The sequence below is a fragment of the Chenopodium album genome, chromosome 13 (assembly GCF_948465745.1).
Source record: "Chenopodium album chromosome 13, dcCheAlbu1.1, whole genome shotgun sequence".
Classification (NCBI taxonomy): Eukaryota; Viridiplantae; Streptophyta; class Magnoliopsida; order Caryophyllales; family Amaranthaceae; genus Chenopodium; species Chenopodium album.
Window position 1 is genome coordinate 24,266,043 of NC_137846.1, and position 24,149 is coordinate 24,290,191.

The window sequence follows — 24,149 nt, forward strand, 5'->3', positions numbered from 1 at the left end:
CCTACACCTACCACCCTTCTTCCACCCTCGAAACCCTAGTGGCTAGAGGTTTTGAGGGTGGAGGAGTGGTGGTTAGGGGTTCAGGTGGGATCGTGGAACCAGGGGTTTTCTAGGGTGGAGGTTTTCTATCTAGGGTTTTAGAGGGTGGAGGGATTCTGATTTAAGATTTCGTGATGGTAGTGAATAGGGAAGGGGCGATGAAATTGTGTAGGGAGGGTGAAGAGTCGGTCTTGGGGGAAGGGGATGGGTTGGGTGGTGATGGTGTTGGCGTCGAAGCGGGGGAGATGATGGGCTTGTGGTGAGCGATCGTAGGAGAAGAGTGAGTGCGGTTGAGTGGTGGTAGTGGTCGCAGGGGTAGTGACTTAGCGACGAAAGAAGGGAAAAAGATTAGGGTGTTGGTCTGTTGCCGCAAGGAAAGAGTAGTAAGGGACGAGCGGTGGATGGTGGACGGAGATTGAGTGAGAAAAGCGGGGAAAAATTAAGGTGAGGAAGCCTGAAAGGGAAAAGAGGGAAAAGGTAATGGGGTATAGGTTTACATATGAAGGGGAATATGGGTTGGGGTATTGGGCTTCATGCAAATTCGGTTTGGATCGGTTTCGGTTTTAAGAAGCCCAAAATCAAAATCGATCCGCAGTCCGCATTTTTGAAAAACCCCAAATCGATCCAAACCGAATTTCCAAAATAACCGAGCCGAAATGTTAATTTGGTTTGGATTTGTCCGGTTAGCGGATTTAATCCCTATCACTTTCACCCCTAGGGTGGCTACACTAGGGTGGTTTTTTTTTATTACTATTAATTGATTAAATAATCTAAAAGAGAGCCAATCAGAGGAAGTCACGTGGCATAATCAACCTTAATGACTAAATTTAGGCACTTGATGACATTTTTGTGAAACTCGGAATATACGATGAATTTAAAAATTTTGATGGATATATATGGTAAATAAACGAATAACTCAAAGGTATATGGTGAAAACACCGTTTTTTTTTCTTTTCTTTATTTGCCCCTAATCATAAAAGCCATTATTAAGTTGTTTGACTTGATAGTGAAACTACAACAATTATTACTCGATATATCCTAATTTTCAAGGATGACCACCCGATTTACCAGAAGGAATACAAAATTGCAATATCTTAATGATTATTGAATTTAATTAGATCTTATATAAGCAAAACGCTGTAAGCAAGAATGAGTAGAGAGAAAGATATGCATTACTGGATTCGAGCTTCTTCTGCTGATTTTGCAGGCACTCTCCCTCATGCCCGAAGGTACATTCTTATTCATTTTCCATCAAATTAAACAACTTTGAATTCTCTCTTTTTGTTTTTTTTGGCATTTCAATTAATGGATTCTGGATTTTGGGTTGTTGAATATGATCAGTGGGCATAGTGCTGTGAGTATTGGGAAATCGAAAGTCGTGATTTTTGGAGGTTTGGTTGACAAACGCTTCCTCAATGATATCACTGTCTATGATGCTGGTACTTTCTTTTTCTCTTTGCTTTTGATTGTTACAACAAATTTTTACACTGTAATTGGGTGTTATTTTTTTATACATGCTGTAAGTTTGGGATTTAATCCGTGATCTTGTAATCAGATGCTTGTTTTCTTCGATGATTATGCTAATTTTGTGAGAATTTTGTTACGACTGACTTTTTATTTAATGTGGCCAATTAGAGTAGGATGGATGGTGTATTATTATTGCTAAAGATCTGACCTTAGGATTATAAGTTAAATACGGAGCGTTAGTAATCGATTTTTTATGCTAGCAATAATCCTAAGGTTAGATCTGTAGCCCCAGGCGCGCCTTTTCAAAAATTGGGGAAGAGATTCGATGAACATGTTTTTTGTCGAAACTGATTGCTATCCAATGGTATGTTAAGGTTTTGAGAATTAATTATGAACATTTACGATATATAAAGATTAGTGGTGTTAAGTTGAGGATAGTAAAAGAGAAAAGAGATGGGATATCCGGATATTTGAAAAAGTTATGTTTGTCTTGCTTATTAAATTAGTATTATGATGTTGAAGTCTTTGGAAGCTTCTAATGATCTTGGGTTGGTAATGAGAGTGCTCCATACATAGCTACCGTAGCCCATAGGCCTATGGTTGAGCTTGGAGGCAAAGGGTAGTGAACAGGTTTAACGTGGGTTTAATATTTTCTAGCTAAACTCAACACTTTTGGGTTTTATGTTGCAAGGTTTGGGTCCTTATATATCCTTGCTTATATAGATAGCCTGCATGTTGTCAATGATAAATAAAAGTTAAAGAGTCAAAAGTATCAGCTCTCAGAATTAGCAACCGCTCTACTTTCTAGTTAGCAATCAGAATTGAAGCCTAATGTAAAATTCAAATGAGGTGATTGGAATTGGAACTTTTGAAGTGGAAGCTTTTGTTTTTTGGCCTTCATTTGGTTCATGTCTGATATTGATTGGGGCTTTATTTCGATGTCCAGTTGGTAAGTGGGTCATTTGCAGTTGTGTTGACAATAATGCCAAACATTGCTAAGCAGCCTAAACATTAAACTAACCTACTCAGCTGTAATTATGTGGGTCAAAAAATTCTCTATCAACTGCCATGTGCCAAGCCAAAGTGCTGTGAGTTTGTTATTTTAGTGCTTTGAAATCATCATAGTATCTATATAGTTCAGTAAAAAGAAAAATGTATTGATACAATTCAAAATATCAGTCATGCGTAAGAAAAAAATCAACCCAAATTTTTAGTCATATATAGGTAATTAACTAAACACTGATAATTTCTACAGTAATCAGCAAATTTCACGATATGATTCTAATCATATAGTTGTGTGAAGTCATATTATTCCCAGCAATAATTATGGAAATCATTTACATGCTCTGAAAATATGCAAGCAACACTCTCACTTTCATTAAGAACATTTTAAGTAAATTTAAGCTCATAAGCTACACTTTGCATTGTATTGTTCAATTTGGTTTGGACATAATATTCATACGAGTTCTAATTTGTTGCCTTTCACTACCCAAATGAAGCTGCATTCAATTTTGAACATCCCAGCAGTGACCCTATTCTGACCTCATGGTTGTTATGTTGATGTCTGGAATGGGTAGTGAAAAGTTTCAAAGCATTGGATTTCCATAGCATTAATTTACAAATAAGTGATATTTCTGTCTTGTAGTCAGCACTCACCAGCAAGAATGGAATCCTTGTTTTGAAATCAATATATTGCATTATACTATTAATAAATTGATTTCAATTAGAGGGGAAAGCTTGATTTTTTGGTGCCGTTGAATCTACAAACCCGGATGTGTTTCTGTTTTTCCTTAATATCACCCACCAAGACCATAGGTTTCTCTGCTGATGTGTTGATCTTGGTTGCATTTTCTCTTCCAAGTTTTCACCTTTACGAAGATGTTTTCCTGCATTAATAAACTTATCTAAGGCATCTAGCAAGAAAAGGCCGTACTTTATTCCTAATAAAGTGTAGCTCTTCTGGATTTATGAGCATTAAAGTAAACTTTTTGTATTGATATGATGATCCAAAGAATAGGTGTTGTCATTCTCAGGTTCACACTACATGACTCTACAATGAAATTGCCATTGAAGGAGTAAAGTAACATAAAAAAGAATTGTGTCCTAAGAGTGTCTACTCCAATGTTCACCTCCTAAATGCTTATTTACCTTCTTGGCCATTGAGGAAGAGCCATTCTCTTACCAATAAGATTTGTGAATGCACATTTGTATAATTACTTGGGTGATGTAAATGTTCCCTTTAGATTTAACTGAGTGAAAATGATGCTCCTTTAAGCTATCAAGACAAATGTGTTAGCATAAAAAATGTCAAAGTGCTTAATTTACCCCCCTTTCTTCTATCCTTTCTTTCTCTAACTTTCCTCTTTTGCATCATTTGGCAATTCCCTTTGACACTTCTACCAATCATCCATGGTCATTAATTACAACTTCGTATTGTTTTTTGTTGGACAATAACGTGTGATTGTGACCTTACATTAATGATGAAACACTTCACCATTCTTTTGCAATCACCTTTAGATTTCATTCCCTAGCTAGGATAACCAATTATGTTATTCCTTTGCCTTTGGAAAGACTTTAGTTCTTCTCTCTTGGTTGAAGTAGTTGAGTGTGAATTATTTGTGAGTACACTTAAATGTTTCTGATGTTGCTTGCTAGGACACAAAGGATGTTGCAATTCTAATGAGGTAGCAATATTTAAGTTAAGATGAGTTTAGTAGAGATGCCTATGTTGACATCAATGATGGATGTGTGGGAAAACCTTAAGGGATAAATAAGGGATGTGGTTTAAAAGAAAGTTGGTGCTGCAAATATTGATACTTATATAAGGGAAACATGGCTTTGTCAGTTTTTGGTATGCGAGATGTTTCGGTAAGGAAGTTATGAAACTAGGATAATGGAGATTTCAAATGGAGTAAAGGGAGGCTAAAGATGATTTAAAAAAAGGGTGTTATGAATGAGATGAAGAAATTGGGTTTGCTAGGAGTATACACACTAGATAGAAGTGAATGAAGAAAGATCTGTGTATGACTACATGAGATAAATTCTTGGTTCGAAGTTCCCTCCTTTTGAGAAAAAGGCTATGGTATTGTTGTTGGTTGCATGCTTGCGACAACATTTGAGTTTAAGCCTTAAGTCAAATGTGGCATTATTTGTTCGTTACAGCTCTTCAATTGGCACAACGTATACTACTTTTCTAGCTTAGTTACATAATTTTCATCACATGTACTACCTTGTTGCAGTTATCTAATTTTGTTTATACTAGGAGTAAATCTCTGATATATAGATGAAAAACAAGAGTAGAAGACTAAGTTTAAGAATTTGGAAAGATAAGAACTACAAAGTAACTGCTACTAGATTGTGATATAAATGCTATAAAATCATCAGCTAAGTGTGCTTACCTTAATTTAGACAAGAAAGTGAATATATTTTCTAAAAGATTATCTTCAAGGCCTTGACCTCTTATTTATACTCTCCACTAGACCTGGCAAATGGGTCATTCGGGCAGGGTCACTTTCAGGTGGGGTCATTTCAGGTCGGTTAATATTCGGGTAAGGTATGGGTCGGGTCAGGTCAATTTGGGCTTTGGGTTAGGTATCGGGTCGATTTCAGATTGGGTCAATTTCGATCCGGGTATGTTTGGGTCGGGTCAATTTCGGGTCAAGTAAGTTCGGGTCATATTCGGGTCAGGTCAAAATCGGTTGTCTCATTTGTGAATCAAGCTCAATCAATAATTTTATACGGAGTATATATTTTGTTATTGTTATAATAAAAACTATCAATTCACTTTATGAGCTTAGTTACGGTTGAATATGGACAATTTGAGTTATTTTTGGTAAGACATTTTAAATTCAATTATAAGGTAATTTTAGTTTGGGACATTTCGGGTCAATTTCGGGTATCGGGTCTGTTGTGGTCAAACACTTCGGGTCAATTTTAGGTCGGGTCAATTTCGCGTCGGGTCAGTTTGAGTGTCAAATCAGGATCAGATCAACTCCATTTTCGGGTCGGATATGGGTCGGGTCAATTTCGAATTTCGGGTCATTTTCGGGTCAATGTTTTTGGGTCAATTTCGGGTCATAGGTCGGGTCATTCTGGTCAGGGTCAGGTTTGCCAGGTCTACTCTCCACTGGTGAATGCCTTGAAACTTCTTGCTCAAGGCAAAGCCTCACAGAATTACTGTGTGTTTCTCTCTCTACTATTCTATTGGTGCTTAGCAATTTAGCATTAGTAAACTGGATGGGTGGCTTGGACTATTTGGGCTGGTGCATTACACAGTCGTTCTTGCATCTTTATTTTCAAATTAGTCAAAGAACACAAATTCCTCCTCTTTTGAACTATCATACTATAAATAAGCATTTCATATGAACATAAGGGTTGCATTCTTAATATCATCCATATCTTTATTGTAAAAGACCCACTGAATCTTCCAAAGCAACTTTTGGATCCATGTCTCCTTCAAATTCGGACAGATCATGGAGTTTGGTATCTTTGTCACACTTTCTTCAGTTTGATGCCTTAGAGAAGGTAGTTGATGACATCTGGGAAAACCACCACCACTATCCTTTTGTTATTTCCTCAAAATATCCGATCAACTGTTTCATCTTGACTTGCATGGTGTTGAGCTGTTCAACAACTATATGTCTATACCCAAATATATACCAAGGTCTCTCTATTTATGTCCATTGTCTGCCATTATCCTTGTGCAAAGGTGAATTTTAGTCAGCATTGTGTAACAGACTAACGATTGACTAATTTTACTCACACAAAGAAGACAGAAAATTAAAGAGAGAAAGGTTGAATCTTTGATGAAAGGCAAAGGGTTTGTACAAGCCAGGAACTTTAGGCTGCCAATCTCCATTAGCGACTTTAGGTCACTACTCTCAAAATAGTGACTTGAAGTCACAACTCTCCCAAGGATTCACTCCAAAAATATGCCTGACTCTTCCTTTCCCCTCTCTCTACTAAAAATAAAACTAAAGGCTGATAACCTAAATACCTATTAATACTAGACTACCCAGAATGCCCCTCAGATTAGTTTATTACACAATGGGCTCCCTAGGAAAAAAAAGTGAAGAAAAAAAAGTAAATGAATCGTGTTACTACCTACCTAATTGGGCTAATTCTGTTAGAGGCATAACTGAACAACCCAGCTAATATTCCCTACAAAAGTATCAGTTTCAGTTTGAGGAAATTTTTTCTTTCTTTAAGAATAGCTTTTTCTCTTTGTGATCCTGGCAAGTCATGTATCTTTTGGAACCAGTGTGTTTAATAATGCATCTGCATCGTTGAGGCATAAGGGGTGAATGGGTGATTGCTATTAAGAGTCCTCAAGGTGCATCAGGTACAAGCAAAACACCTCTTGGTACTTATTATTTTAGTTTGTTGTAGCTCTATAAAAGAATTCATGAAGCCTAGTGCTCATATAACACTTGGTATGGTATTATAATTTGTTCTTATGAAAACCTTAGTGATCTGATGATACTTTATTCAATATATGATTGTGTAAAGCTTTATTTAATGCATGACGATGGCATACCAACTATTCCTTCTGCTGGAAGTAATAGTTCCATATGACTGTAATAGTTTAAAAAAGTCGTCTCCTTTCCATTAATACTAATGTTTTATAGCTGGGAATCTCAATTCTCTCTTGCATTAATTGAGTGATGGGAAGAGATTGAAAGGTTCAGCTAAAAGTGGCCTTAAAATCATGCATAGTCTTTAAATTCAAGGTGTTGATACAATGTGACAGCTACATGGAGGAAGTATATTTTAAAATGTGGAATGTGGCATACTGGCATTCTTTTTATTTTTATTTATTTATTTTATCTGTACATGAGGCTTCTGTTATCATCTTATAAGGAATATTAGGATCTGCTGTTCTTGTTCTATTTTGACATTGTCTTTTCACTGAGTCAGAGAAAAAGCTGTGGTTTCAGCCTGAGTGCACTGGTGGTGGTTCTGATGGACAGGTTGGTCCAAGCCCCAGGGCATTTCATGTAGCTGTTGCTATCGACTGCCATATGTTTATATTTGGTGGACGTTCAGGTGCCAAAAGGTTTGTGCACTTTGCTTTGTGTTTCTAGCCCGAATTTTTCTTTATTCTTCTAACTGTTGAACATTTATATTTCAGGCTTGGTGACTTTTGGGTACTGGACACAGGTAACGTCTTTATAATCATCCTAGGATTCTTTGTTTGCATTAGTTATGTGACAGCAGAGTTTGTATTCACTTTTTAAATTTTGTACTTCCTAAACATTTCCTAATGAAACTATTTGGTTCAATCAGATATATGGCAATGGTCAGAATTGTCAGGTTTTGGTGACTTACCTCCAGCTCGAGATTTTGCTGCTGCCGCACCTATTGGAAATCAGAAGATTGTCATGTGCGTTTTAATATTTTGTTGATGTCCATTTGCCACTTTAAGTGATGCCATTTTTATCCTGCCTTATTGTAGGTGTGGTGGTTGGGATGGTAAAAAGTGGCTGTCAGACGTGTATGTTTTGGACACAAGTAATTCACTTTTCTGTGGCAATGGTTTTCCTCCCCACCATCTTTGGCTGGAGCTAATTTGTCAATATTTTTGTTGATGTTGGCATTATTGTGTTGTGTCACATGAACAGTATCTCTTGAGTGGACAGAGCTGTCAATCTCGGGAACAGTGCCTCCTGCTAGATGTGGTCATTCAGCAACGATGGTTGAGAAACGACTGTTAGTTTACGGGGGAAGAGGTAACATTCATTATTCTCTTCATTTTCCTATGATATGTACTCTCTTCTCAGGACTTCCTGTCTTTGAATAAGGTGGGGAAAAAAAAAAAAATTGCATGCCTGAGCAGACTAATATTTGTTCTTCTGAAGTTTTTGTAAACAAATAATAAAAAAAGGCAACCAATGAAATTTCAATATCAATTGTGATGTTAGGGTCTTAGGAGATCTTTTCTCAAAGATTTTAGTTTGTATTTATTTAAAGATTGTGTATTTCTCTATGAGGATTTTGTCCCTTGGCTTTATTCCTAAATCCTAATCACCGACCCTAAAAAACTTCATTTTTTTTTCATATTATATTTGTTTTATAGTGATTTAATTTATTTTTTTGTGTGGAGATTGAGCCTTTTTCATTCTCTTAGTTTGCTATGAGGTTTATGCTATTGAATTGTGGTTCAGTGAAGGCTTGCAATTATGTTACTGCACGTTTACTAACGATTAGGTAGTACATTGAGTCACTTCCGAATTGTGATTCAAATTGAACTTCTCTTTTCCTTGCTAACACTTAATGTTGGTATTTGCAATGCTTTAAAAAGTACCTAATTGGGTGAGCAAACCAATAAAAAAGAGAAAAAAAAAAAGAAAGATAAGAAAAGAAAAGAAAAGCAGGGTACATAGAATCAGAACCGAAACCGCTACAGAACTGTCGGTTCCGGAACCAAAGTCAGAGCCGGAGTTGGTGATTTTCATTTGGGGTGACAAAATGAGAGTCGGTTTCCATTTCGCAAATATTTGGGACCAAAACCGATTAGGTATCAGGTCAAAAGAGGTTCCAATACTCTAGGTACCCATAACGGATAAAAATAGTATATATGCCCTAATCATAAAACAGTGAAAGCCCAACTTTCCGCGTACCTGGAACCATAATTGATTTTTTTTTTTTCCCAAAGTGAACAAATAAATAAGTAAATTTGCAGCGATTCAATAAGTCTTTTAAGTACTCCGGTTTCAATTTTGTCTAATGCAGCCGTTCCCTTGACAGTCTCATCACTATATCTATCTCAGTTTCTTTAAGGTTCCACTCTGACAATCCCTATCAATGATGCTTGTTGGAACATAATAAATGAATCAGTAAAGAAAATCTTAGGACAAAAGTCAAAAAATTATCCTACTACAATATATTTATAGTACATTTGTCTTCTGTTCTTTAAAGATTCTTTTTGTAATTGTGTTTTGTTGGAGTTACTTTAGAATGCCTATTTATGAACATTTTGCAGGAAGCAGCGGAATTGTGGGGGATTTTTGGGCTTTAAAGGGAATCATTGAAGAAGGTAACTTGTTGATTATTCTTTTACTTCCCCAAATTGCAAGTGTCATGTGAGTTGTATCCATACATTGTTGCTAAGTAACCTCATAAAAGGGCATTTTATGAGGGGCCATAGAAGATAATCATATTTGAGTTTGTGGGACGGATGATTAACTAATTAAGCACACCCTCCACCTTTATAGAAGCTAGTGCATTCTATTAGCAGACCTCTACCTTAATGTTATTAATTAAAAGGAATAAACGGTGTTCAGTAATGCTTTATGTGATTCCTTCTAGAATTAGACATTTGTTTTTCTGTTGTGTGTGCCAGTCTAAAACCAATATTAGGTAACTTTAGTTTTATCTCTAGCATAGCTACATATACTTAAAGTCTTAAATTCATATTTTGGTAGATAAGGTAGTAATAAGCCCTTAGGGTTGTTATGGAATTACTGCTGAGGCCTCTCTCAGGCTGTCAAGTGAGTCAGGTGGGATTTGGGCATAGTAAAAGAAGGAAAGAGGTAGGGCCGTTGGGGTGAAGGAGAAGCTCCCCTGTGCAGTTGTGCCTTTGGTGGGAATTGTACTTGGTTATGAAGTAAACAAACCTGAGTTCTTTGCATTACACTAAGCTAAGCTTGGTATTTATATTAGCTCATGCATCTAGATTAAGGTGATTTGCTCATTCCTCAGTTTGATTGCTATTTCTGTATTTTTAAGTGAAATCTGATTGGATATGAATTATCTTATTGGCATCTCATGCATTAGTGCTTTAGATAGCTGCATCGCTAAATTATTCCTGCTTTCTTTCTTTGTTGTGCAAGGAAGAAAACGAAACACCTGGTTGGACCCAACTGAAGCTTCCTGGTCAGGCACCTTCCTCCCGATGTGGTCATTCTGTCACATCCAGAGGGCACTACGTAAGTTCTGAGCTGGATGATTCTTTTGGATTTAATGTTGCTTTAAATTTGAAGGGTAAAATTTAATATTTTTATTTCTTTGTTGTTGCATTCTTCTACATAATAAAATTCCAAATAGTATCTTATAACAAAGATGTTTTGCTACTTTACAATAATTACCATTGTTTTAATTTACTTTCCTTTCCCCTTTTGCTAACTATTTACCCCATCTGCTAACTATTTATCACTTTTGCTAATAATTTATCCCTTTTGCTAACCATCACTATCTACTGTTTCTCTATCAAGTATTGCTTTTAACCCTTCCCCTACTTCATGATATTATGCCCCCTAAAATCTTACAATAATCCAATTTGATGGATGAATGGTGATCAACATATTAAGATGATTATTGTACAGATTGCCTACTTGCACTCTATCTCATTTTTATTTTTTATTTTTTATATTTATGTTTATGTTTATATTTATATTTATTATTATTATTATTATTATTATTATTATTATTTTTAAATTGACAAAAACCTACAAAGTTAATCAATTTACAAGAAATTAATGGGGAATCGAGATACAATCTGGATCTCCACCGCTCTAGCTATAGCGAACCCGATCCTGCTGAAAATGTGAGCAGCTGCACGAGCACCAATATCTTGAAACGCCTGAACTCGTTTCAGCAACGCAACAACATCGTTTTTAATTCCCCCAATGAAGAAAAGGAGAAAGGAAGAAAACCATAGTCAATAGCTCTGCAACGCACCCCATACTTGTCCCGCTTCCGCTAAGTAGGAACGAAGTCAAACAACTTTGATTGTGTTAAAGGAGAAGACCCCGTCAAGTCAACACACACATCAAGGCCTCTGTCCCACAATAAAGTAAAGTAACACATCTGCGGGTCGAACAATCCCATCATTCCCTCCAATGAACCCAATGTTAACCTCCTTTCTTGCAGAAATCCCATACCAAAAACAAATATCAACAAGGGTATCACGAACATCATTATGCCGATGTTTAATACCCCACCATCCCAGCACAAGACACTACATGATCCTCATAAGTATCCCCATCAAAAACCCTTGGGCAAGCAGAACACGGTGTCGAAACGGGGAACAAAGGAACACCCAACCGGTAGCAAAGAACACAATGGTAAGCCTTACCATACATAGTCTGACCCAGACCTGATATATTAGGACTGCCAGCAACCAGGCCGAAGTGTGATCCCCTTGTGTGACTTCCAATAGGCAACAACCTGACACGGAGATAAGGAGAAAGTGGATATTGTGTCACTAAAGGAGAAAGTGGGAAGTGAATAATAATAATAATCACAATATGTCACTTTTGCATATTGTGTATATGTTAATCACATGATATACATTAATACATGTAGCAGGAACCTTTATATATGAAAAGCAATGATATTACCAACACATACATATTTTTTCCACAAGTTTGTTTTTTGTCTTATTCTTACTAATAATTTATTTTATAATTTTGAAAATTATGCAAAGTATTTTTCTGTCCAAAGTTGTATTTTTTATGTATTAATTTTGACCTTGCATGATATAGGTCACTATATTGTATCGGAATATATTTTAACTTATTCAAGCACACATTTGCAGTCTTTATAATTTTTACTTTGGTTTTATTACCTTTGTCGTGGAGGTACAGAAAAAACAAGTTTTTGTTCATTTGATTTTAAAGTTGGAACTAGTAAAAGTAATTCTAATTGATTTAAAAGCAAATGAAAAGGATTTAAAAATAACTTGAAATCATTTATTTAAAATTGGAAATTACAAAAATGCCAATAATGACACGGGTAGATCAAATTAATTTTTGGAAGCTTTTAATTAAACTAGCAGTTAATGTGCGCGCCATAGCTAGCCATGTTCGGAGAGCTCTTTCACTCTGGCCTTATGCCACAACTTTAATTGTTGTAGAATTAATAAGGGAAAATATGTAAACAAATATATTAAAGGGTATAAATGTCCGCACACTATTCTTAAGAGTTATAAAAAAGAAGAAATTAACAATTTAACATCTATGAGAGCACATAAGTAAATAAACATTTTAGAGGGTATGATTGTCCAAAAACTAATCACAAGAGTTATCTCAAACTTTTCAAGAGGTAGGGTATTACAATGATGTGAGACATGGGCGAAGTGTCATCTTAGTTGACTCTTTAAGCTTTCAATTCCGTATATAGCCTTGTCTCTTGGCTTAAATGACAGATATATCAAAATAAAACTGCTATTGCTTATAAAATGCTTAAAACTTAATCCTTAGGGTCAGCTGCACTCTATGTGTTCTGATTTAGGGATTAGATTGAATCATGCACCTTTTCTGTATATGCTGCTTAATCTCAACAAAAACACCACATACCTTCCAACAAACAATGTGTCCTTGTGGTTACTTTGATGCTAATTCCAAATTTTTATTATGCCTTGCACTTGTCTGAAAACCAAAGTGATTATTCAGGCAGCTTTGCAAATGCTTATTATACTCATTTGCCTCTTTTATAGAAGGGAAGAAGAAAAAAGTAGAAATCAAGAATGCTTTGTTTTGTTCCAAGAGTAATGGCCAAATTATTACATTATTAATTGTATATATGCTACAGTTATATGATAATTTTCTAAATCTCAAATGGCATACTACGTGACCTATAGTATTGGCTTATGTCTTAGTGTTTGAAATTGGTTTTGCCAATGACAATTATCTTAAAATCATTAAAATTTTGATGATTTATGGTTAAGGAAAAATATAGTCATGTGGGATCTTGTTAGATTAGTCTCGGTTTATACATTCATAATATCAAAATTTTTCTAATTTATATATATCGGCAGATACTAGTGATTAAAATGATGCATCGACAAGCGTAAAATGAGAAGTGTTGTAAGTAAGAAAAAAACAAAGGAAGTATATCATTATTCACATGGAATTCTTGCATTCTTTTTTATTTGATGATGTGTCCCTTGAAATAGTTTCTTGTGTTATTTCTTTGACAAGGTTGTTAAAAGGGTATGCAATTTATTATATTTTTATCATGTTACTTTTCATTTGCTTAAACTATGAAGCTGACTGGATTTGTTTGTTTGTGTTGTATCAGCTATTATTATTTGGAGGGCACGGGACGGGTGGCTGGCTTAGTCGTTATGATATTTACTACAATGACTGCATCATCCTAGACAGAGGTGAGTGCTTTGCATACTTGTAATTGTACAATCTTAGTAAAAAAAAACAATGTTTTGAATGGCATCAATTAGTGTTTGATATTTAAAAAAAAAAAAGAAAAAAAAAAGAGAAAAAGGATTGGGCATTCATTAGTATTTGACTTGATGATAACTAAAGCTTATATTCTCTTTTCACTTATGATGTTTTATCTATAAGTGATTAGATCATTTGGTTTCTCCTCATGCTATTATGTTAAAGAGACCTTAAAGTTCAGTTTAGCGCACAAAATGTCTACAGGATGCGTGTTAACGCATTAAAATGATGATGATCTTTTCTCTGGGAATGATAGACAATGCGCATTTGAGCATTTTATAAATGCAGTGGTTTTTATTTATCACTAAAGCTTGTAATTCTGCTTTCAGAAGACTTTAAATCTTTGTGCGCTTATTAATAGAAGTTTTCTTATTGATCAAAAGGGAGTATGTTGCAGTGAGGGAAGACTAGGATGTCTAATATCATAAACAAGTTTAGATAGACATTTTTTATCTCTCAAGGAAAGGCCCGGAAGCACGTATACAACGTGATGCTAAGAAATCAATCCTTTATTCAATGAAGAGACTAAATTCTAGATTAATTTCAAAAGATCTGATCATTTTTCTATCAAAAACTACCGGCATGACTAGGAAAGGAGCTTTCTAATGCTAGATGATCTGATGCATGTCATGTCAATTGAACTCCCTTAAAGAACCAAGAGGTATTCTAAAACAAATAAATACATCCGTTGTTCTTTAATTCTCAGAAATTAAAAAATTAGATAATATAATACTTCCTTCGTTTTTATTTAGTTGCAACACACCCATTCGGCACACATTTTAAGGAAGATATTAGACTAGGTAAACGGATAAATTAATTTACAAAATTTTACCACCTATAAGAAGAAAGGGATAAGTTGCTACGGTTTAAATTTCATAGCTTCATTCATTCGTTTACCTAGTTTAATCACCTTCTCGAAAAGCGTGATAAAAGGTGTGTTGCAAATATAAAAAAACAGAGGAAGTATTGTTTATTGAGACGATTCTAATAAGATACCACATGAATATGTTTTTCCTTATATAATTCACAAATGACGGAAGAATGTGAATAGTGTAAAAGTCAAACAAGGTCAAGTACAATAGAACGGAGGAAGTAGTAGTTAAATAGACTCACAACACTCATGCTGCCATTGCTGATAAGCTGGCAAGGCAAGAATTTTTGGTTGTTAGTTGACTGATTTACAAGGAACAAATGCATCAAAATTTAAGTTCCCAACCTAGCATTCCACTTCATCGATACAAATGTTCCGCTCTTGGAGAACATTTGGGACCAAGAGAAAACTACCTTTACATGTCTACATAGGATATAAGCATACTGAAGTATGCCCTTAGGTCTATGCAATGTCTCATCAATATTTCAAAGGTGCATGACATCAATCTTCTTCGAAATGCTAAAAGAAGAAGTACTCATGGATGACTTTAGTGTTGGTGGCTTGTCTTTTGATACATGTCTTGCTAATCTTGTGAGAATGCTCAAGAGATGAGTCATGTCTTAAATTGGGGGAAGTGTCATTTTGTTGTCGAGGAAGACATTGTGATAGGCCATAAAGTGTCAAAAAATGGGATTAAAGTTGATCCGGCCAAGGTGTCTGTAATTGCCAAGTTACCCCCACCTACCTCCATCACCGGGATACGTGGCTTTTCGGGCATGTATTAAAACACGAGCCACCAACACTAAAACCATCCATGAATACTGCTGATGTTTTCGGGCATACTGGCTTTTACTGAAGGTTTATCAAATATTTTTCAATTACCGCAAAATCCTCGACCACACTCCTTCAAAATGGTGTTGAATTTCATTTTGATGAATTTGTCTAAAGGCCTTTTAACACACTCAAAGAAGCATTTTTCACAACACCTATTGTGCAAGCTTTTGCCATTTAAACTAATGTGTGATCCTAGTGATTTTGCAGTTGGTGTCGTTCTAGGTCAATGGAAAGAGGGAAAGTTGCATTCCATTTGCTATGGTAGTAGGACTCTTGATGATGCTAAACAAAATTATACTACCACTAAAAAGGAATTGCTTGCAGTTGTGTTTGCAATAGAAAAAATTAGATCCCATCTTACTTGCTCATAGATCATGTTGCGGTTTGTTATCCAATGTGTAAGAAGGATGCTAAGCCTTTTCTCATTCGTTGGGTCATCCTTCTTCTTTGATATTGAGATAAGAGAGAAGAAGCGGCGGTTTATGCCTTACGAATATTGCACACTTTTGGAATGATACATATTTATTCAAAAGTGTGGTGATGAGATTCTCTGGCATTGTGTGTTAGATCATGAGATCAAGAGTCTTGGACCATTGTCACTCCTTGTCTTGTGGAAGGCATGGTGGGGGTAACCAAGACGGTGGCTAAGATATCTCAATCTCTCCTTTGGTCGCCTACAATACACAAAATGCTCATGATTTCATCAAGAGTTGTGATCGATGTCAAAGGTGTGGGATCACAAGAAAAGATGAGAGCAAGATTAGAGGTGAAACTAGCATAAAAACGTCCAAAATCATGGAATTATAACCAAAGACCAAGAAGAGGTAGGAGATTAAGAAAATAGAAAAGACTAAATTAAGGGGTAAATGAGTCGTATAAGTGGTCTAATCATAGTTAAATAATGATAAGTCTTACTAACGTCCCTATTTATTTTATTTCTATGATTACGGTATTTGTTTTAGCTAGCCATATCTTATGTTCTTTTCCAATCCAAGGTCTAAAGCAAATATCCTCCTTCACAATTACTAGGCTAAGGATGTGAATACCTCACTAATCAGTATATTAATAAACGCTCAGCGGTAAGGGTGTTTTTTTTTTTTTTTCTTCTTCTTCTATCTAGATGTGCCAATATCAATGATTTGCCTCTGATCACACAACTGCTCTAAGATGCACTGATAGGCTCATGAAGTGCGCACCAAATTTTAACTCTTTTCAAGTGTGCCTCACTCTATTCTGCTCACTGAGGCACAAAAAGGGATATAATGATCCCTATCTTAGTGTAACTTGAGCCTTTTTATACAGTGCTTACAACCCCTCCTCCTACTAATGAGTACCCTGCTGGTGTGTAGACCTTGCACCATGCCTTTATCAATGCTAAGGTTTGGTGACAAGTTCTTGGTAGGATACCTCTGTTATAGATGTCCTATTGAGCTAACTTCATTAGTTATGATTTACATGAATTAATTGATTTGTGGAGACATGCTTCATGTATGTATCATGCTTAGAATTCTGTGTAGTTGTAGTAAAAAATCATTGATTGTATGTGTGTTTTATTCCCAACTTGTAAGTCTTTCTTAGACTTATACAGGTTACTAGTTCCTTATTTGTGGTCTTTTTCTATAATTGTATGTTTTATGTCATCTAATTGTCTTGGTTTTGTGCAATTATTATATTTTATGTATTAATCTGTTTGTTTTCATTACTTTCTACTTATGTTGATGCATTTTTAACTAATACTCCGTACAGGCTGATGTATGATGCGTCTATGCTACTTGATTTTATGTTTTTCCTGACGTCAACTTGATTTTGTTTATTTATGCATGGTTAGTGTCTGTTCAGTGGAAACAATTGCCTACTAGCAATGAGTGCCCACCAGCACGAGCATATCATTCCATGACGTTAATTGGTTCACGATATTTGTTATTTGGTGGCTTTGATGGGAAATCTACTTTTGGTGATATTTGGTGGCTGGTTCCCGAAGGTATTCTATTTTCCAACTAGTGTCTCAATTTTAGGTCCTTGTCTATTTAGAATAGTTGCTGTTCATTCCTGAAAATTTGCAGCGATGTCCAGAGTATATGATTTCTTTAACATTTAATTAAAATATTCAGTTTATATATGAGTTCCTCTTCTTTATAGAAGGAAACTCCAGCATGTCAATACTTAAGTTTGATCATTCATGTAACGTCCAAGCTGAAGTCCCAAAATTTCCCTGTAGGAGTGGATGATAGTTCCTCTCCTGTATTGCCTCTTCATAACATTTAATCTAATAGCCATCTTGGTGAATGACCTGGATATACAATGTGCTTCATTTTCTTGTATGGTACTTTGTAATGAAATTTTAGATCTGGGTGCAGCATTGTTTGTAATCTTCATTTGGAGATCCATTTAGTGTTTGAATACCCTGAATCTTGCCGTTCATCTTTTGAAATCTAGTGCCCTAAAGGCACCAATATGTCTGTAATCCTCTTGCTGGCACTGTTGCCGTGTGAAGAGGCAGGTTGTGCTTTACTTCTTTTTTGTTAAGGTACACTATCACACATAATGAGCATATGAACATTTTGAAATTTTTTATATATTGAAATTAGTTCTGAAGAGTGTTTTGAGTCCATAATTTTAAAAACTTGCTAATTAAATGGCTTGTTATGTGTGTTGCTTAGATGATCCCATTTCAAAGAGGTCAATCCCATCTTTTCCCAATCAACTTCATGAAGACAAAAAAGTAGCTGCGTCAGATTCATCATTGCCAAATGTACTGAAGGTATAATGCAAATCTTCTCAGTACATGCTGACTTTTAAAATTGATGAGTTGGGGCTTGTTTTAAAATTTTATTGTAGAGTACGATAATTGTAAATGACTTGGTTGGAAGGAGTTAGGAAGGATATGAAGTATATGAATTTGCGTGATGAGGTGTTGAATCGTAAGGGATGGAGGAGGAAGATTTTTGTCGATGACTACATGGAATAATCACTTTTGGTTCATGTAGCCGACACCACTTATGGGATTAAGGCTTTGATTGATTGGTTTAGAGTATAATAATTGGTTTTTTGCCTGTACAATTTGCCTCTTACAAGAATATTTTTTGTGAGTGTCACCAAAGAGTCATACTAATTAACATCGCCGGAAAAAGTTTGGATATATCTTGTCCCCCTCTGACCTGGTAGCAGTAGTATCCAAAGTTCTTTACTAGTATTGTTTCTGTTTAAATTATGGAGGGTGTTGATTTTACAGTACTGTATCAATGCATTTTCAGCTTGGATGTGCATTAAATATGTGGTTGTTTGAAAGTTGAAAGGATTATGGCATTAATCACCTTCAAATTGTTTTCTATACCGTCAAGAGATCTTTTTATTTACCCAAATTATACAATCTGTAAGCACTTCACTCAGAGGGAGTATAAAGCAAAGATACAACCTTAATAGTATGCATTTTTATAGGTCATACCTACTATGGTGTATTACATATTTAGGTGTATCACACCTTGAATATGGTTTGGTATAGTGAGCTGAAACAGTATATTACCTGACCTAAGATCAAGGAGCTGGTAGATTTTGATCTCGTAAATTCTCCTCAGTAGACAACATGCATGATGTTCTTATCATGTTAGCTAGTGAATGGCTGGTTGTGATCAGTGAAGACAACATATGTACTAGGTTTCATTATTTCACGAAACTAAATGTTTGTTTGATAGGTACACCATGTATAATTTTCCTGTTTCAATTGCTGCCTTCTCATAACAAGTTTGAATGATATGATGCGTATTTGAGTATAAACTTCCTGTTGATTTATGTGGATATTATATAGAATGGTATCTTTTGTGATAGTTTATCTTTTTGTCGATTGAATTTGCAAATCTTTGTTGACATTTCATTTTTGACCTTTTCAGGGCCTTAGGTGAAATAAGTATCTAGGGGACCTCTTATACTAGAACACAAACACTATAATCTATGAAAAAGCATTTGAGCACAAGATCGATTTGATTGTGTTTTAATTGTATTGTTATTAATTTCCTAGTCACTTTCAGATTTCATCTATTTCTCTAAGTTCTACTAACTTTTACTTTTTTTCATCAATGTCAACCTTTATTTCATGATTTATCATCTCCACCCCACTCTGTGGAACTCAATAATTTATAATGACTCTCTTACCCTCTAGTCTCTCCTCCTAACAGGAACTTTAATTACATAATTTTCCCTTTCCCGAGTTCTTCTTGGATTATATTGCTATGAGTAATTAAGTAGAAGCACTCAATTGATAACCCTAAAAAATATGAAATCGTCATTCTGATAAAACCATGATTATCGAAATTTCAGTTTTGTAGCTCTAAGTTGGAGGTCTGCTTGCTGTAGTGAGAAAAGGCCTAGCATTCGATTTTACCTATAACACTTTTCTGTGTATTATGATCTCCAGTCAATTGTACCTGTATATTGTGATCCTACTTGATTGAGTTGATGTCTATATTCCCTTGTTATAAACTGAGTAGGCTCCTCCGAATTTGAATTTGTAGGAAAACTTACATCAAGAGTCTGCAATCTCAGAACTACAAAAAAGATTCAAGTCTTTTTCTTCATTTTCTAGATCTGAACATCAGATTTTGGATGAATCAAATGACAAGGAACTACATGAGTTAGCCTTAAAGTTCATGGAAGGAAGCATGTCTGGTAATGATGCAATTTCACTCAATCAGGTAAATTTGCTACATTTGGCTATGAGAAAGAAGATATAAATTTGAAAAGCTGACATTGTTGCTTAGTCTATGTAGTTAACTCAATTTCTGTTGTACTTACCTTTTGTAAAAAAAAAAAAAAAAAAAAAAAAAAAAAAAAAAAAAAAAAAAAAAAAAATAAAAAAAAATTGGCCACAAATAGGCAGTTCAGTTGCTTCGTGATTACTGGAGGAACACTGAGCCTAACTTCATTGAGATACGACAGCTTGGGCCCTTGCTTCGTGACTATCAACGCTTGATTAATCATCATTGTCTGTAAGGCCTCTCTTTTTTTTTTTTGGTTTGCTGAATTATGATAATTTAGTTTATTAGATCTTATACTTCGGGAAAAATTTTGCTAAATTTATCACAACACAAGTGATGGTAATTTGGTAAAAGTTTCTTTCCTTTTTGTGTTGGGTGTCTGAAATTTTTGATACAAGGTAAGGAGAGATATATATAAACTAGGAAAAGTGGGATAAACAAAAGCAACAAACTGTCGATGGTTAGTGGATCGAAAGTATCTCCTAAAATCCTACATCTCATTTACTTTATCTACTTTAACAGTTTTACATTATTTGATTTATATAAAATTGCATATAATTTCATAGTTCTGACTTCCTAAAATAAACCAGGCATATTTTTTTAATTATATTTATAGCTGTTGATTGATTAGCCAACCCCACTTATGGGATTGATGCTTTGATGGATTGATTTATTTACAAATATTGATTATAATCTGGCATTTTTGTTGATATAATATTTACATTGATGACAGTCCTATTTTTCAGAAAACAGAATATTTTTGATTAAATTCGATCTTTTTACTTTTTAATCTATATCAAAACATTTTATATACACCCGGGTGCACATAGGGGTGCGTGAATTTTCTTACAATTAAGTGTGCTGTAAAAGCAGTATTTAACGCTTTTTGTTATTAAATTTTAGATGCAAATAATGGACTTTGAAGATGGGTAGGAATTTTTATGCCCTCGACCCTCATTTTGTGAATGAGTAGCCTCTTCGTTTATTTCATATATATTTTGTTTTTTATTTATCAAAAAAGGTGTTATAAAAGGCTCTAACTTAATAAAAAAAATATAAAAGGTAACTTGCTTATAGTGCTTTTTGAAGGATGTTAATTATAAATTTATCCTTTCATATACTTTAAGCTGTGTTAGAACAACAATGATTGGTGGCAGAAGGTGGAACTGTGAAAGAGGTGATGTTTTGGAGGGATTGGGAGGAGGAATGAAGCAGAGTGGTGGAGGAGAGAGAGAGGATGGCATGGGTGATAAACAAAAGGGGGTTGGTGAGGTTGTCAGTGCGGCCAGGAAGCCTGAGGGGAAAGGAAGGTTGAAAGGATAGTCTAAATCGCAGTAAAAGATAGGTTGTTTTGGGAAAAAGGGGTTAAATTGAGTTGGTATTTTATTCTATTTTCTTATTGCATAGCAATTTATGCTTTTTTTTGTTAACCTTATTTGCATGTATTGTTTTTTGGCCGTCGCAGGGACAGTATAAGCTCTGAATATAATCCAGCATCACTAGGGTTTGTCTCCACTGGATGTTCTGTTGCTTATCGGTTCTATCATATCAAAGATGCTTCTCAGGTATGAGAAAGACAGTATGTAAAAATCTTTTTTTTGGTTTTTTCCAAGAATGTGATTATAGCTCCATATTGTTATGAAGTCATAAAAAAAAAATTCATGTGGTCTATTTTAGTTTGGAATACGTATTAATCATCTAAGTCGAATCTGTTTCTGTGTAAGGATCCATCATTTTTTCTAATATTTGTAATAAAAATATTTGACATTTCACTCTCTACTAGCAAGGGTCCGTCATTTGTTTGATGGGTAAGGATAAGGGAAGAAATCTTAAAAGGTTATGTACTTCCTACAACCAACTTAACGCCTTCCTACTTCCTTAACCACTAAGTTCCTGCAGTCTTCTAAGCACCACCTTCTCTCACCTTTACCACCACCACCATTACTACTTGGACAAATTTTAAATAAATCGGATGTACAATAATACATCTGTTATAAAGTTACCCCTAAAATGAGCAAAAGTTATCCTAATATGAATAAAAGTTACCCTGACATAATTAAAAGTTCCGAAGTATTTATGCTTTATTAATAAAATTTACTCAAAAAATTGTAAAAGTGACCCTAAATTTGATAAAAAGTGACCCCCGATGTATAGTAAATTACTGTACACTGGATGTATACAAAAGTTATCTGACTGCTACACAACCACCAGCTCTAATGCCTACCTTCTTTCCTTGTCCTGAACCATTGTTTTGTCCCTCAGTCAAGGAAACCCTTGCGTCATCTAAAACTGAAGCTTTTATTTCTTGTCTTTAGGTAATAAACAACTTCAACGGACAATCACCGATTAACCAAATTTCTTTTAATTTATCTTTCCAATATATATATATATATATATATATATATATATATATATATATATATATATATATATATATATATATGAATAATGCAAAGTTAGACTGGGAGATTTAAAGATCTGCGACTGAAATCATCCTTAATATCCTCACGAGAGACCAGATCTTGTATCTTGCCCTTTTAAATGTTCTATTTTGTAATTTTTTATTCTTTACAAAAATTGTTTCTACGTGATACTTGTCACTAGTTCTGCAAATATTATTTACAAGATTGCCAATTGTCATCAAGCTTGTTTATTCTTAACAATTATCTTTGGGTTTATGTTTCTTTATTATAAACTCTAAGACCATTCTCTAAATACTCTTTCTGCCTTAACTTGTTTTTCTTGATATAATATTTAAAATTTAGAAGCTGTAGTTGATGAATGAGTTTATTCAACAATAAATTACTGTAAGCTTCTTGGATTATCCTTTATAAAACTAAAATGATTCTGTTATATGAAGTTGAATCAGAAGTACTTTGTTAAGTGTGATTAGAACTTTTATGATGATTTGCTAGTAATAGTTATCTTCACTTTTTTTCCAGTTGCGCATGGATGATATCCCGAAGTTGCTGGAAGAATACAAAGAGCTTCTGGGTGATTGATATTAGTTGTAGGTACCTTGAAACCAAAGAATGAATTCAGAGTAGCTTTTGGCATCTTAGGTCAATACCAGTTAAATTTTTGTGCTATCATCAATCGAAGGTATTACGTTGTCCTGCTGGAGGTAGTAGTAGTTCCTTGAAACCGGGAGCGATTAGAAGCTATCTCCAACCTCAGTCGGAATGGTTGCAGCACCATGGTGATCGAGCATCCACATATTTTATAACTACATGATGTCCTTTTCTTTTATACAACGAATCTGTCGAAACTTTACTCAGTGAACTTGATATATTGAATATCTGTAATATATTCTTTTGATGATATGCTATAGGAACAAATTATGTGTATTGAGTAAATGCTATACCTGTATATGCAAAAGGAAGGAAATAGGTCAAACCATTTCCATGATACCTTGTTTCCTTTATGGGATCTGCTCAGATATTTTGTTTGAAAAATTAAATGATCGTTGTTTTGGGTTATTTATGCATAATACAGTACGTAACTAAATTGCACTTATCACAAAACAATGTTACAATTCTCTCTATCTTAAATTAGTTTTGATACTTATCATGACACATAATTTTAGGTGACGCTAGTTGTTCCGTTAAAAGTTTGAAAGGAAATAGTTTATTATTTTATTAAAATCTATACTAATCTATTAAAGACATCACTAAAAACGTATCTGTGTCACGTAAACCACGCCATGTCACCTATTTTATTTTTCATTATGCCACATCATTGTTACTCAATTAACCTGAATCATTATGCCACGTCACTCGATGTTGCTTTATATTAAAATAATAATAATAAGAAGTTTTGAACACCCAACCTCCTATAAGAAATATAGTTCTTTAAATCATTTAAGCCAATTACCAATTATGTTATAAACATGAAAATAAATGTATATAATTGATAATCATAAGGTCTAAAAAAGAAATTATAAATTGTAAATACATATAATCACCGGGAATAACAATCCGGTGCAACGCTCGGCCTACACACTAGTTA

At 34.7% G+C, this 24,149-nt stretch overlaps 1 protein-coding gene across 1 annotated transcript; it reads left to right on the forward strand.

Moving 5' to 3' along the window:
• The first annotated feature begins 1,121 nt into the window (after nucleotides 1–1,121).
• LOC145574707 (protein GLUTELIN PRECURSOR ACCUMULATION 3-like) lies at nucleotides 1,122–23,648 on the forward strand. The gene is made up of 16 exons (XM_081632558.1): nucleotides 1,122–1,268; nucleotides 1,381–1,478; nucleotides 7,423–7,561; nucleotides 7,637–7,665; nucleotides 7,792–7,888; nucleotides 7,961–8,016; nucleotides 8,127–8,234; nucleotides 9,488–9,541; nucleotides 10,342–10,433; nucleotides 13,528–13,612; nucleotides 17,219–17,371; nucleotides 18,051–18,151; nucleotides 19,899–20,078; nucleotides 20,260–20,372; nucleotides 21,607–21,706; nucleotides 23,084–23,648. The coding sequence occupies exons 1-16, from the start codon at nucleotides 1,189–1,191 to the stop codon at nucleotides 23,141–23,143; spliced, it is 1,545 nt and encodes a 514-aa protein (XP_081488684.1). The 5' UTR covers nucleotides 1,122–1,188; the 3' UTR covers nucleotides 23,144–23,648.
• Nucleotides 23,649–24,149: the final 501 nt, after the last annotated feature.

Bases quoted from the DNA above. Each gene is read 5' to 3' on its own strand.
- LOC145574707 (XM_081632558.1), top strand. From the start codon at position 1,189: ATGAGTAGAGAGAAAGATATGCATTACTGGATTCGAGCTTCTTCTGCT. The intron at 17,372-18,050 runs GTATTCTATTTT...TGTGTTGCTTAG, and splicing joins TTGGTGGCTGGTTCCCGAAG to ATGATCCCATTTCAAAGAGG. The intron at 18,152-19,898 runs GTATAATGCAAA...TTGAATTTGTAG, and splicing joins CATTGCCAAATGTACTGAAG to GAAAACTTACATCAAGAGTC.